The sequence below is a fragment of the Chelonia mydas genome, chromosome 1, assembly GCF_015237465.2.
Source record: "Chelonia mydas isolate rCheMyd1 chromosome 1, rCheMyd1.pri.v2, whole genome shotgun sequence".
In the NCBI taxonomy this organism is placed as follows: domain Eukaryota; kingdom Metazoa; phylum Chordata; order Testudines; family Cheloniidae; genus Chelonia; species Chelonia mydas.
Window position 1 is genome coordinate 74,995,099 of NC_057849.1, and position 16,517 is coordinate 75,011,615.

Below are 16,517 nucleotides of genomic sequence, written 5' to 3' on the forward strand. Positions count from 1 at the left end.
AGATGTGCATCTCTCCTCCAAGCCATTGCCAGTGCCAGCCTTAGAAACACAAATGAACAACTAAAAGTCAATCTTTATTGCTATATTCTTTTCATTTGTCCTTTTGTTTTAACTCCTAGGTGTGTACCTGTCGAACAATCAGGGGAGCTACTTCATTCCTATGAATCCCAAATGAAAATTCAACTATATATTTTATACTAACACACTCTATATATTGTTTAAAGAAAAAACACCTGTGTACTAATTAAGTGTCATGTGTTAACTTAAAACCATGGGCAGAACATTATGTAATCTTTAACTATTGGCTACTGTGCTTATCTTGTCTTGCTGCTAGACCTATCCAGGGGTTTGGGACTGCCTACCCTGTCATTTCCATCCACCCATGAAAAATCCATATAATCCATTGTAATCAATTGTTTGGCAGTGTCTCTAAGCCTAATAAGCAAGGTAACACTCCACCAGCGCTGTGCATAATAAACCCACATGCTTAATTCTACACGGTGTCCATATTTTGTTCCTTCACTAAGTATGCTGATAAATCAGGCGTATGTGTCTCATACTGCACATCCCAAAGTAGTGGGCACTTTTGAACACAGTCCTTCTGTGTCTCACTTCCTCATGTGTAAATTGGGGATAATATAATCCCTTGAATTTACATGAGTACTTTGAAAATAATTAATTAATGTTTGTGAAGCACTCAAATATTACAGTAATGAGCACCATGGGGAAAATAAAAGCCCACGATGAAATTAATAATTGTATAATCTGAAAAGATTTGGAATAGTGTGCTGTAAATAGTGCCTGGGGCTACACACTGAACAGTGAGGAAAAAAACAAAAACATTGAATAGCAGCTCATTCAGTCACCACCACCATTTTGTGGACTGAATGAGGCTGGTACACTGTGGTAAAAACCAGTATGTGATCACATAATTAATGGCTGTATCATTATTCATACACATAAGGGGGCAAATTAAAGTTGCACAGACAACCTTAATTCTGGTATTTCCCGTCTTTTGAGTGCTTGACTTTGCAACCTTAACATTCTTGTAATGTTGTTTTTGTGTGTGAGATACATATATACAATCTGACCTCACGCAGTAATAAAATACAGCAGCTGTTCAGAAAAACACAGCAGTTCAGTAACATAGAGAAACATTACACAACAGATTGAAAGACTAGAGCAGGAAGTGAAGAAGACTGTATCCAATTCAAACTAAAACAGGAATTTTTTAAAAGTATTATGTAAATGGAATTTGACCAGGACATTAGGACACTCCTGTACTTCCAAAAAGTGTCATAGGTCCTGACCATATATGGCCATTAAAGAACCTGTGTTTTAGGATTATCCAATATACAGTGCTTTTCTCAGCTGCGATAGATAATACCATGCTAGATCACAGCTGGCACACTGAGGAGAATGCCACTTACTGACTATCTAAAAAATGCCCTTTCCTGAACACTCCAAGTTTCCACCAAGCCAGATCCTATATAGGTTTTGGAGGTTTGAGTTCACAGTCCAAGGTGCAGAATGATGATGGATACAAAAATAGAATGACATTTAATATTCCAAACACATGTTAAATGAAGGGTTTTAAATTAATAATGATTAAGAAAAATACATATATTTTAATACCATATACCTCCAGTTAACTCGTAGGAAACAAATATCAATATCCTCCTTTCTAAGAAACATAATGAACACATTATAGTACCTGTGTATGAAAACTGAACAAGATCCCACAGCGCATTAGGGTCTATGCCTTCCATTTTGATCTCCTCTTGCTTGGCCTCACAAACATCACTTGTGAACATGGCAGCAAAGTAGTCAGAGACAGAACTGAGAACAAGCCTACAAAAAAGTGACACAGGTGTCAGTAAAATTACTGCATTTCCATTAGTTCCCTAAAATGCTTACATTAAGAACACTCACGGATTTTTATTTGTTTAAAATGTTATTTTAATATAAGTACAAAGTAGCATCGGTATTTTATTAATATCTGTAGGTGGAGAGATATAAAATTACAAGTGGGCTAATGCTTCTCATTATAATTTGTTTTTGCATCACAGTGTAACTCAAGTGGTGCATAAGCACAGAAGTACAAAAGCAGAATAGGCAAATTGGTTTACAGTCTTAGTCGCTGAGGCCCTATCAGTCAGTATCAGAAACAATGTCACTTTGGTTAAGATAACCACCACCTGGGGTCAAAGCCAGATTATGAGAGAAACTGGTACCATGGATCAGAGGTGCTCTTAACACCTTCCAGAAAGGTCAGATTGTGGTACCTTTACTCACAGCAAGCAGTATCTGAACTCCACACATAACAATTTAGATTTCAGTGGGATTATTTATAGTGTAAGGTACTATTAAACGTGACCATAAACATCAAAATCTAGTGGAAACAAATTGTTTATTTAGGAGACACTGCATATAGAAAATTAATTGCTTAATTGCTACCATCTATGGCTGGTCTGTCTGGGGACATAATTTGTATAAAACTAAGATACTGAAAGAAATATATATGAGGAATATCCTATTTTTTAAGACCCAAACACCAGATCTTTAAACATTCATTCAAATGTCAACTTACAACAATGTGACGTTGGGCCCTTTGTCAGGCGTGGACATTTACAGAAAATAATAGGATCAGAAAATGTTTGGGGGGGGACCTAAACACAGAATAAGTCCTACACACTGTAATAATCCATAACAATAGTCCTAGTCTTATATTCTCAGAACAGTCAATGCACAAGTGCATAGCTGCGAGAAGGGGCAGGAACAGCCCTGGGAGATGCTCACTCCCCTTGCATGAGGATGTGTATTCAGTAGCAATCATCACATCCAGATCTGATACATTCACATACTTATTCTATCGGGCCTTTAATGACAATAAGAGAAAAATACATCACAATACAGCACTTTAAAAAAAAGACAATACTTTTATTTGGCTCTCAAGAGACTCCTAACTGATTCATGATCAAAGTATTATTTAATACTTGGAAACATTCTGTCAGATAAAGTCTGTCTCAAGTAGTAGATAGTAAGTCATTTTGTTTTAAATCTCACATCTAAGGCATGACCTTATTCCCATGTGACGAATCCCATATTGTTTTTTATTTATTAATTATTGTCTTGGATTTAATAACCTAGCTGTAAATTAGACAATTAGACTTCGAAGTAATGGCTGATTAAAAAAACATCAAAGGTTGGCTAAACTTCAAAGGAGAACTTTACTTCATTAAAATGCTATTCACAGATTCATAGGCTTCCGATGGATAAAAATACTGTGTAAAAATGCACTGATTAAATAAAGTTGAACAATATTCTTTTAAAACAATTAAATATCTTTTCTCTAATTTTCACCATTCATAACAAAGTCATACATTATTGATGTTATATTATAACATATCCAAATAAAGGGAGAATTCCTGACCTAACTCAGAGGTGCAGTGGATGGAAGAAATATAGCAGTGAAGGACAGGAGTGCTATTCATATCTCTTGCCAAGCCTCTCCAAGGGCAAGCAAGGGGATTGTGAAGAGGCTACTTGGACTAGCCATCTGCACTAGCACACCCACACAAACGAGCCAAGATTTTGCCTAGGGACTAGTTAGGATTTCTTTAAAAATAGCCTACAGCAACATCTGAGTAACATACTAATCGTGAAAAAATAGCTATATTAGCAACGGAAAAGACCAATAATTCCACAACATTCTAAAACTTTTTTCCCTTTAATATTATTTATTAAACAAGTGAAATTCAATTGAAAGACACTTCCTAATTATTTTTTTGAAAGGTAACACTTTATTAAATCATACTAGTGCTTCACAAACATCCAATATTCAAATAGCATTAAAAAAAAGATATCAAAGGGCTTAATTCATCTATAGTGATCTACTACTTTCTGCACCTCTCGAGGCTACAACTAGTTGTAAATCTTGGCCTAGAGGTATGCTGACCTATTCAACAGAAAGGTCAGTTGTCTCATGGATGTCATTTACTTTTTTCCAACTACTGCCTTGGCCATGGGAATATACTAATGAATCTCTCTTCCTCTGAAGATCATTACATCCAGTTCTTCACATAGCTTCAGAGATGATTCATGGAGAGAAAAATAATTTGTGGGGGAGAGGAAAAATCCAAGATACTGAAAGAAATATTGACTTCTTAATTGCACCAACCATTAGCTGGAATTGCAACCTGCTCCCAATAACCCCCAAAACTTTCCTGTTTCCACTTGCAGCATGTTATGTACTGGCAAGCTTTTCCCATTTTATTTCTGTCTGACTTCTTTCATAGTACAATGATGCCTTATAATTTTCCCAGCAGTCTTGTGACAGCCTAGGCCCCTATGATCACTCTGTTAGAAAGTTATGATATATTTTGTACAAAGTACGTCTTGTGAGTATCGTTTGACAACTCAGTCTGCTGAACATTACTGTCCTGGTAAAATGTGTGTATCAACATTGTATGTACAATTATAAGATTCTACTCTATAACAATGCTGTAACATGCTCCAGAGTTAGAAAGCAGGCCAAAAACAGTTTTGCAGAGACAACAAGACTATAACTTAGTTAACTGAACATTATCCAGCAGGGGAGAAAGTGTGAACAAGAAATTTACATTCCATCACAAGGATGACCTAAAACTCACACCCACAAGAGACTATTTTTCACTATGACTGAGCAAGGATGTCTCTAGTTCAAGAAACTGAATTATAAAGAGGGGAGAAAAATGCTTTACCTCACTCTCCTCCTTCACCTCTGCTTATGACATCAACGACTCCTACAGAACTGAACTTTGTGGGGGGAGGGCGAGATCCTGGCTGAAAAGAAACTCAACTGGTGGACTGCAAAATATCTGGTGAGAGAGATATTTTCTTTGAATCCCTTCTAGCTTGTTAAGTTAGATGTCAGTTGCATTTCATCTTTTATTTATTTTGTAACCAATCCTCACTTTTATGCCTCTTTACTTCTAGACACTTAAAATCTTTCTTTTCTTTCTGGTAGTTATAAACTTATCTTATTGTTTTATCTTAACCAGTGTGTTTGGATTAAATGTGAGGGAAACTCCATTTGGGATAGCAACGCTGGTCATATCATTTTCCTGTGATGAAATGACAGACTTTACATGACCTTGCACTGTTCAGTAGTGTGCTGGGAAATATAGGACACGCATTTCTGGGGGAAAGTTTGGAACTAGAGAATCTTCTGGTGTTCTTCTGCAGTGTGATTCATGACTGGCTAGCTAGTAGCACTCAATGCTGTGTAACTGAGAGCAAGTTACAAGCTGGAGGCTGTGTGTTAATGAGCCAGGAGTGGCTGTTCATGACTAAAGCAGTGTAAAAGGCACCCCAAGTTGGAGAACTGAGGAGTCACAGCTATTCAGCAGTCCAGATGGTACCCTGGGTAATGTCACAAGTCTACATACAAATGTCCAGTCACACAGCAGGAAACATCTCGGGGTTCCTTACTGCGTAAGGACATTTAGGGCCTAATTCTTCTCATGCTAGTTTATTCCATTGACTGCAGTGGAATTGCTCCAGATTTACAGCAGTATAAATGAGAAGAGAAAGACACTAATGGCATCTGCTTCAGCATTCAGAAATATTTTACATTAAAAATATTGCCCTTTTTCTGATGGTGAGACACAAAAGATATTTTACTTGATGCAGTAATGTAGAATTATATAAAAATACTTCATGTTATGGGTCTGCAGAAAATGCTCGATTTTAAAATAGGCAACCTGGTTTGAATAAAAATAGAGATGAACCTTCAACAAAAATTACTGGAGAAAGCATTCCCTCAAGATCAAAATAATTTGATTACGTCTCTCTACCATTCATTCTTTATTTGCTACCCTTGGTACATCATGGTTTCAACAGGTACTGGAAGCGGAAAAACAAAAATGAAGGCTACAGTAGGGGAACTGTATCCTGGAAAGCAATGATTGTGAAAAGGAGTTAGTGCTCAAAATGGACAAGGAACAAAAAATGAGCTTCCAGGGTGGCCAGAAGGGTTAATGCAGCCTGTGAATGCACAAACAGGTGAGTAGGAGTCCTTCAGGAGCTCGATCTGTTCAATTTATCAAAAAGAAGGCTGAAAGGTGACTAGATCGTAGTGTCTATGTAGCTTCACAGGGAGAAAATACCAAGTATTAAAGAGCTCTTTAACCTAGTGGAGAAAGGTATAATAAGAAACATTTACTGGAAGTTGAAGGTCAACAAATTCAATCAGATATAAGGAGCATATGTTTGACAGTGGAGGTGACTAGCCACTGAGACAAGCTACCAAAGAAGTGGTGGATTCTCCATCTTGTGATGTCTCCAACTCAAGATTGGATGCTTGTAGTAAAACACAGGTTACTGGGCTCAATACAGGGGTAACTGGGTGAAATCTCTATTGCCTATGTGTTATGCAGGAGGTCAGACAAGATGATCTAATCATCTCTTCAACCTTAAAAAAATTATGAATCTGATCTCTTGACCTGTGTTCTGTTACCATGACAAGCAGAGTGGCAGAATTGGGAAATTTACTTTTTGCTAATTAAGTCTAAAATGGGTTTCCATATTTATTTTTGTATTTTCCTGTAGCACCACTTTTCATATAAATATCTACAAGAAGAAGTTCGTGGGGAAGAAAAGTTAGGATGAGAGGACTAGGTTCACAAAGGGAATTAGATGTTGCAATGCCTATTCAAAACTCAGTGGGATGCACAAAGCTTGAGTTAGGCACTCAGGCTTCCTACACAAAGAGTGTAGGGAAACGGGCACCTAAAAATGGGATTCACAAAAGCCAGCATACTGAGCAGGGAGCCACCTAAGATAGCTAACAGGAGATGCCAATGAGGGGCATGTGTGTTAAGCATCACCCTCTCAGGGAGTTCAGTCTAGCATAAGCATCGGCAACTTTTGGCACACGGCCCATCAGGGAAATCTGCTCACGGGCTGGGATGGTTTGTTCACCTGCAGCATCCGCAGGTTCGGCCGATCGCAGCCTCCACTGGCAGCGGTTCTCCATTCCAGGCCAATGGGGCTGCGGGAAGCGGCGGCCAACACATCCCTCGGCCCATGCTGCTTCCTGCAGCCTCCATTGGCCTGGAACGGTGAATTGCGGCCAGTGGGAGCTGTGATTGGCCGAACCTGCGGACGCTGCAGGTAGACAAACTGCCCCGGCCCGCCAGCAGATTTCCCTGACGGGCTGCATGCCAAAGGTTGCCAAACCCTGGTCTAGCACCTATCTCAGGGGATGTGAACAGTGATCTGCCACCTCTCAGATGAGTGCTCTAACCACACTACCTAGAATGCTGTCTTTTGGGGATAACATTCTAATGTCTCTCTCCTTATTCATTGTAGAGGGAGCCTACACACGTAACTGAGGTTTTGTAGATCGCATTGTTGTTCCAGTGATTTTCTGGTTGCCGAAAAGATAGGATTTGTGACACTCAGCATTGCAATGCTCAAGTCCCTTTTTGGACCCAGGCCTAAATTTCTTCTAGATTTTGTGAGGGAGGCCTGCTCATTTCACTTTATAGGGTGCTGATTAGGAGTTTTAGGTGCACTATAATTTTAGAATGGTACTTGTAGGGCTTTGTAAATTTTGTTTATTATGTCTGCCTTTTATTCATGTCAGACTGCATGCTCACCCTGCACCATATTACTATAAAACTTTCTCAAGAGCCATATTTGACTGTCTATCTATTCTCAGGAATTAGTAATGGAAATTTATTTCAGCTTCAGTAATGTAAGAGCCAGAATATAATCCAGCTGACATAGGGATGTAAGGCAGAGTAACACATCACTTAACTTAACTTCCCTGATTCTCTGATACACATTCAGGATGGGAAGCAGGAGCTATGTCTCCAGTACTTCTCCCTCCCCTCCATATTAGGGAGTGGGCAGAGATGGGTGAGGAGTGGAGAGAGCCACAGTTGTTCCTTCCAATATATTGGGTAGCATAGCTGGGCCATCATGACAGAGTAATAATCTGGACAAGGCCATTCTTAAACTCTGGGTTTCAGCCTAGGCTACTCTTGTGGCAGTGCAGCTATGTGCCAGCCTGTATTCAGGGCTACTTCTAAATACATAATCTAGTCCTAAATGACATGTTTCAGAGTAGCAGCCGTGTTAATCTGTATCCTCAAAAAGAACAGGAGTACTTGTGGCACCTTAGAGACTAACAAATTTATTTGAGTATAAGCTTTCTTGAGCTACAGCTCACTTCATCAGATGCATGCAGTGGAAAATACAGTGGGGAGATTTTATATACACAGAGAACATGAAACAATGGGTGTTACCATATACACAGAGAACATGAAACAATGGGTGTTACCATACACACTGTAACAAGAGTGATCAGGTAAGGTGCGCTATTACCAGCAGGACAGAAGAAAAACCTTTTGTAGTGATAATCAAGGTGGGCCATTTCCAGCAGTTGACAAGAACATGTGAGGAAAAGTAAGGGGGGGAATAAACATCCATTACATGTTTGTGTAATGCACATCCACAACCAGTCTTTACTCAAGCCTAAGTTAATTGTATCCAGTTTGCAAATTAATTCCAATTCAGCAGTCTCTCATTGCAGTCTGTTTTTGAAGTTTTTTTGTTGAAGAATTGCCACTTTTAGGTCTGTAATCGAGTGACCAGAGAGATTGAAGTGTTCTCCGACTGGTTTTTGAATGTTATAATTCTTGACGTCTGATTTGTGTCCGTTTATTCTTTTACATAGAGACTGTTCGGTTTGGCCAACGTACATGGCAGAGGGGCATTGCTGGCACATGATGGCATATATCACACTAGTAGATGTGCAGGTGAACGAGCCTCTGATAGCGTGGCTGATGTGATTAGGCCCTATGATGGTGTCCCCTGAATAGATATGTGGAAAACAGTTGGCAACGGGCTTTGTTGCAAGGATAGGTTCCTGGGTTGGTGTTTTTGTTGTGTGGTGTGTGGTTGCTGGTGACTATTTGCTTCAGGTTGGGGAGCTGTCTGTAAGCAAGGACTGGCCTGTCTCCCAAGATCTGTGAGAGTGAGGGGTCGTCCTTCAGGATAGGTTGTAGATCCTTGATGATGCGCTGGAGAGGTTTTAGTTGGGGGCTGAAGGTGATGGCTAGCGGCGTTCTGTTATTTTCTTTGTTGGGCCTGTCCTGTAGTAGGTAACTTCTGGCTCTGTCAATCTGTTTCTTCACTTCAGCAGGTGGGTACTGTAGTTGTAAGAACGCTTGATAGAGATCTTGTAGGTGTTTGTCTCTGTCTGAGGGGTTGGAGCAAATCTGGTTGTATCGTAGCTTGGCAGTAGACAACGGATCGTGTGGTGTGGTCTGGATGAAAACTGGAGGCATGTAGGTAAGTATAGCGGTCAGTATAGCGGTCAGTTCCTCACATGTCTTGTCAACTGCTGGAAATGGCCCACCTTGATTATCACTACAAAAGGTTTTTTGTTTGTTTGTTTGTTTTTTCCTCTCCTGCTGGTAATAGCTCACCTTACCTGATCACTCTTGTTACAGTGTGTATGTTAACACCCATTGTTTCATGTTCTCTGTGTATATAAGATCTCCCCATTTTCCACTGCATGCATCCAATGAAGTGAGCTGTAGCTCACAAAAGCTTATGCTCGAATAAATTTGTTAGTCTCTAAGGTGCCAAAAGTACTCCTTTTCTTTTAGCCCTAAATGCACACTTTCAGGAAAAAATCTACAAACATCTTAGAGAAAACACAACAATGATATATTTTTAAAGTAATAATCCGTCAATATACAAAGTGTATTCAAATACTGCAGATGAAATCAACAGAAAAATGAAAAATAAACAAACTGTTACCTTCCTTTCGTAACTGTTGTTCTTCAAGATGCGTTGCTCATGTGCAATCCATTCTAGGTGTGTGTATGCCCATGTGCACTATTGTCAGAGACTTTTTCCTTAGCGGTAGCCATAGGGCCAGCTGTGGTGCCCTCTGGAGTGCCGTGCTCATGCGGCGGTATATCAGGCGCAGCTGGCCCTACACCCTCTTGGTTTCTTCTTGCCAGCAACTCTGAGAGAGAGGTAAGAGGGTGAGTAATGGAATGGACATGAGCAACTCATCTTGAAGAACAACAAATATGAAAGGCAGGTAACCATTTTTTTCTTCTTTGAGTGCTTGCTTGTGTTGATTCCATTCTAGGTGACTCACAGGCAGTATCTAGGGAGGTGGGCTCGGAGTTCACTGCTTGGCAGCTTGCAGTGCTGCTCTACCAAAGACAGCATTGCCCCTGGCCTGCTGGGTAAGCACATAGTGGGACATGAAGGTATGGACGAATGACCAGGTGGCTGCTCTATGGAAGTTCTGAATAGGCACTTGTGCCAAAAAGGCTGCTGAAGAGGCCTGCGCCCTGGTAGAGTGGGTCGTGATGATCGCGTGGGGGTGGGGCAGAACCTTTGCTTGATCATAGCAAAAGCGAATGCACACAATGATCAGGAGGAAATTATCTGAGCAGAAAAAGGGTGACCTTTCATCCTGTCGGCCACAGCGACAAATAATTGTGTCAACTTATGGAATGGGTGGTCCTGTCAATGTAGAAGGCCAGAGCCCTCCTGACGTCCAGGGCATATAGCCTGCATTCCTCCTCTGACTTATGTGGCTTTGGAAAGAAAACCAGTAAGTAAATGTCATGGCTCGAATGAAACTGAGAGAATACCTTAGGCAGGAAGGCCTGGTGCGGTCTTAGCTGGATCTTGTCCTTGTAGAAGACCGTATAAGGCCAAGGTGACACCTGAATCTCAGATACCCAGCAGTCCAACATCACCGCAACCAGGAACACCACCTTCCAGGGGACAAGAAGGAGAGAGAGCAGGAAGCCAAAGCCTCAAAGGGAGGACCCGTGAGCCACGACAGCACCAGATTCAAGTCCCACAGAGGAACAGGATCCCTGATGTGTGGGTAGAGGTGATCCAGGCCCTTAAGGAATCTGGCCATGATATCCTGAGAGAAAACCCACCTGCCTTCAAGAGGTGGGTGAAAGGCCAAAATGGCCGCTAGATGGACTTTGATGGATGAGAGTGACAAGCCCTGAAGCTGTCAGGTGAAGCACTGCCAGGTTTGGGTGCAGGAGACTGCTGTGGTTCACAGACAAAAGGTCCACCCTGAGTGGCATCCAGAACAGAGTTGCCACTGAGAGGTCCAGCAGAGTGCTGAACCAGTGCTGGTGCAGCCACGCCGGCACTATGTGGATGACCTTCACCCTATCCAGTTTGATCTTCATGAGGACCCTGGGAAGCAATGGCACTGGAGGGAAGGTGTACATCAGAGCCCCCAACCACGGGAGCAGGAAGGCATCTGACAGGGATCCCTTGTCCCTGCCCTGGAACAAGCAAAAGACGTGTCATTTTCTGTTCAGCCTGGACACAAATAGGTCCACCTGGGGAGTTCCCCACCTATGGAAGATAGAACTGACCACCTCCGGGTGAAGGGACCTCTCGTGGTGAGATGAGAATGTCCTGCTGAGGCGGTCTGCCCAGGTGTTCCTGGCCCTCGGGAGGTGAGCGGCCACAAGATGGATGTTGTGCTGCAGACAGAAATCCCAGAGCTGAAGAGCTTCCTGACAGAGGGAAGACAACCTGGCTCCCCCCGTCTGTTGATGTAGAAGACTATGGCGGTGTTGTCCATTAGGACCTGAACCACCCTGCCTTGTATGTGAGTCCGAAAGGTTTGGTAGGCTAGGCGAACCACCCTGATCTCCCTGATGTTGATGTGCAGGGACCAATCGTGACTGGCCTTGAGTACTGAGATCACCCAGGTGGACTCCCCAACTGAGGTCCGAAGCATCGGAGATGAGAGTCACTGACTAGACCGAGGTTGCGAAGGGGTCTCCCTCCAGCACCTATGTGGGATCTTGCCACCAGGTAAGGGATGACAGTACACTGTCTGGAATTCTGATCACCCGGTCCATACTATGCCAGTTGGAGACATAGACCGATGCCAGCCATGCCTGTACAGGCCTGAGGCAGAGTCGCACGTGCCAGACCTTGTAAGTTCATGCTGCTATGTTGCCCAACAGTCTTTCAAATGTGATTATCTAGATTTATTGTGTTGCTTTCCTGTTTGTTCTTCCAGGAACCCCATATAAAGTTAGATCAATACATTCATACAGGAAATTCTAATAACCAACTATAATTATACAGTAATCTCACCTCACTCACCAGGTCCTCACACTGTTAATACCATTGTAACATATCACTATTGTTGGATTATATAGCAGGCTCATCCATCACAAAGTCAGAAAACTTTTGGAATTAAGCTTTCACTCTCAAACTATCATTATGCAAAGCTTCATATGAAACACTTACTATAACTCTATGGGATAGCTTACCAGTGCTGCTACAACTACTCTGTATTATTTAGACATGAAAAGGAAAGCTTAACCAAGCCCACTCAGGCTTTCTTTGTTCAAGAAGTCCCCAGGCAGCTTTGAGTTAGCACAGCTCTAATGTACCCCTGCTCCTTGATCCTGGTATATGAGACATATCCAGAAGTAGGAGACATAGCTGTGACATCACTACTGATTAGTGATCCTTAGCTGCTGAAACGGATCCTTTGGGGTTGTAAGCAGCTGACACAACTTTGAGCAGCTTTGATTCTGCTCTATATTGCAAATTGGGACCAGACTGGCAGCCACAAGATCAGGCAATTGAAAAGGTGGCTAAAAGTCACCTTGTGTTTCCCCCTAACCCTGACACTATGATGAACATTAAAAGGCTGGCTCTGAGTATTAAGGTGTTTCAAAAATAAACTAATCCTCATTCACATTTGTGGGGTAATGCTGTACCCCACAAGCAAATATGATGTGATAGCTCATGAACTAGTGGCCCTCCACTATGCTGTTTTATGGCATAGTCACCTACACACATGTACACAGTTCAGAAAAAAAGGTATGAAAAAGATTTTTCTATATCAAAAAACGACATATGTACCTCAGACATGTTGAACTGTTACCCTATATTTTTAATGGCTCTATCTTGTATTCTAATAGCATATGTTAATTACTAATAGCAGTGACAGTGGCAGCAGAATACAGTCTCACCCTAAGATGAAGGTACTCCAGGGATGTTAGTCCCTTCAAATCCAGCCTTGTTAGCACCAATTGACTCTGTGTTGAGGATGCCTGTCTTTCTTTGCCTAACATTCCTGAGGGGATTTTCTGTCTAGGAATTGTGCTCCAAATACTGAAAACACAGAAGACTCTTAAGGGGATTTTCTGTTTTGTATAATTCAAGATGGTGAACAAAAGGGCATGTTATTCTGCTTCTGATCTTATAAAAATGATTCGTAACTCTGAAAGCCAGTTGTTGTGTGATGACAACGTATTAGATGATCGTGACTTTGTGCTGGATCATGTTGAGAGCTGCTCTGAGAAGGAAGACCATGTTTCCATTGATTTGTTCATCAAGCTTGTCTTCAGACAACAAGGAGCTCGTGTTCAACCCTGGTCTAAGACAGAAACAAACAGTTGGGGATAACTTCTTAACCAGTTTCAGCTTCGTGAAGATCTCCTCAATGAAAATTTCACCTATGTTCTAACAATATGACAAAGCAAGCCAGATATGCATCTCAGTGAGATGCATCTGCATCACAGCACAGAAAATTTTCATCAGTGTTGGGGTTTGCTGGACCACTCAACCCTGGTTTCCTGTGTTCCAAAGAAGGGCAACTCAGTAATAATGCTATTGATGAGGCATCATGACATGGTTTTAAAAGGAGACCAAAAAGAAACCCTACATAATTCTCCACTACAATGACACTAAAAGTGGTGCTGATAACATAGATCATCTTGAAATAATGTGTTCCTGTAGGTGCAAGATCAATAGGGGGACAACGGTTCTTTTTCTTCAACATGTTTAATATTGCTGGCATTGCAAGTTTCATCACTTGGTTTCACAACAATCCTGCTTGACAGCACACTCAACAAAGACAAAGAAGGCGCTTGTTCCTTATCAATCTAGGAGAATGACTTGCAGATGCACATATAAAGAGAAAAATATGTGATACTTATCATCGCACCATGCTTATCAAAGCAGCATTCTCATCCCTTGACTACCATTGAAAACCAGCCACAACAGGAGCACCTAGCAAACTCAGCAGTGGACACTGCTACATTTGCCCAAGGTCTGCTGCCCAGAAGATCCACAAGCAATGTGAAGAATGCAGTGAATTTGTATGCTCCACATCAATGTTGATGTGTGAAAACTGCATATAGGCTCACACTGAATGAGACTCCTGCTGGTTCTTTCAATTTCAGGGGTTTGTTATGTTTGTTTGGTTTTTGCCTAACATTTTAAAAAAATGTTTTTTGTTTCTGAATGCATTTTGGGGACAAAAATCGCCCACAATATAGTTAAAGACTTTTTTGCGACACTGGAATTTAAATATTTTTTCTCCTAAAACGTTAAAGAACTGTTCTTGGTTTCTAGAATGCATGTGGAGTCCAAACTATCCCCACAACACTATTAATGTAACTTTTTTTCTTGATACTCGATGAAAGTTAAATATATTTTGTAAATGCAGAATATTTGAATAGTACATGTAATTAATTTCTAAAATGAAGAAACCAAAAAAGCAAACTCATTGTATTGGGTTTTATTTTATTTTATTTTAAAATATTATTTCTAAAAAGATTTTTGGCAGAAATAATTACTATATCACAGCCTTAACTGCATCTTGAAGATTTGTGTGTGGGGCTGCAGAAGGGAGCAAAGTAATATAAAAGGTCTTGATCCTGTAAACATTTATGCCCATGCGGGGCTACATTTAATGACTGAACTCAATTTGACTACACACATAAATAAGAGTGAATCATTTACTTTCAGCAAATCCTGACACTGTAAATGAGTTTGCTTTCATCGTATTTGCTCACCTTTGGAGTTTGGTTTCTATTTATATTCTAACAAACATTGTACACATGAATGTTCAACTGTTCACTGAAAATAAATTCAGAATTTAATATTTCATTGTAAGATTTGAAATTCACAATGGTATTAGTTACACAAAACTTCCAATCGGAGGGGTGTGTATGGCGGGGGCGGGGGGGAAAGCTATGCTACATGATTTATTTGAATAACCAAAACTTCTTAAGATTTTGCAGCCATCTGTAAACCATCAAGAATTATTCAGTGACTGCCCTTGTTTGTTTAAAAACAATCAGGAAAATTATCAGTTCATGAACAATTTACAAACAGAAAAAAAATCTGACATTTAATGAAGTTTTTTGTACACCTCAAGTCACAATGTTGATGCCATTATAAAATGGTGAATATCCACTCACATGCAGTACTCTTAATATTCCTGTTTTATTTACATCTTGTTGTACATTGTTTTAAATAATTAGCTTGATTGCTCCAACATCTGCTATTTTTACTGCTAACGCTCACGCAGTTTAAATCAGGCAGTTGTCATCCACATGTCCTGAAATATAGCACATGAATCAAAATGTTAGGTAGTTACCCTGAATTACATTCTAGTAAACAAATTCACAGGAAGGCAAGAAAGATAAATTGTTTAACACAGCTTTTGCATTTTACTGCTACAAGTGTACATCAAAAAATATATGCACAGATATACAAAATAAATCAAAAAAGTTATTATAATCTTATATTTAGTAAAAGCAAACAAGCCAAATAGTGAATGTAGCATGTATATCTCCTAGTGTAGAATTTTCTAAGAAGGGTATTCATTACAAAAATAAAATGTGAAACTTTTCTTTATACAGCTGCATACAGTAATGCTGTCAGGATATAAAAGTGACTGTGAAATACTGTTTTGTCTTGCATCATAGTGGCTTCTATCATGGACGGATGAATTTGTATTGATAAAATAAAAGACATCTCATCCTAAATCTGATTAAAAGAAGCCAGAAATGTCAGAGCAGTAAGTAAGGAGAAGGAGGATCATAATATAAAGATCTGCACAAGCTACTTAGAGTGCCAGCTCATTTCAGCACTTCAAGTGAGTGGGCTTGGGAGACATCACCACTCCCCCCAACCCATTAAGAAGCCAAGCCTAAGAGTCTAGAAGAGCATCAGCGTCCCTCTCAAAGAGGAGCCAAACTCAAGAAGCCCAGTGGGGCATATGAGTCTTGGGAAAGGAAGGGAAACCCCAGGAACCCAGGAGAGCACACGGGTGCATTTACTGAGAGTGAGTTAAGCCCAGAAAGCATGCATGGTCGTATTTTGAACACCTGCACAATCCACCATACAGTGTCTTGTGTGGCTGGTGTTTATTAAGTGAGTAGTCTTGGAAAATACCACTAACTTTTTTTCCTAATTTCACCCTGGTTAAAAAAGTTCAGAAATATAACCTCTTCCTGTCCCCAATAGACATGCCTTCATTTAAAAGCACTGAGAGTCACTGTTGGAGTGGTTGCTGTCTGCTAATCTTACAAATTCCATGAGTGGTCTAATAGTCTTTTGAGGAAGGGTAGTAAAATATCTTGGGAGGCTGCCTGGGGTGCCTCTTTCTCTTTCTGTGAAGTCCATCCTCCTCCCTTGGTTTC

The 16,517-nt window shown here is 40.6% G+C and overlaps 1 protein-coding gene across 1 annotated transcript in view; it reads right to left on the reverse strand.

Moving 5' to 3' along the window:
• Positions 1–16,517, reverse strand: part of KLHL1 (kelch like family member 1) — a 445,797-nt gene that overhangs the window by 287,592 nt on the left and 141,688 nt on the right. The window contains exon 3 of the mRNA XM_037895040.2: positions 1,715–1,851. Within this exon, the coding sequence (XP_037750968.1) occupies positions 1,715–1,851 (137 nt within the window). The remainder of the gene's footprint in view (positions 1–1,714; positions 1,852–16,517) is intronic.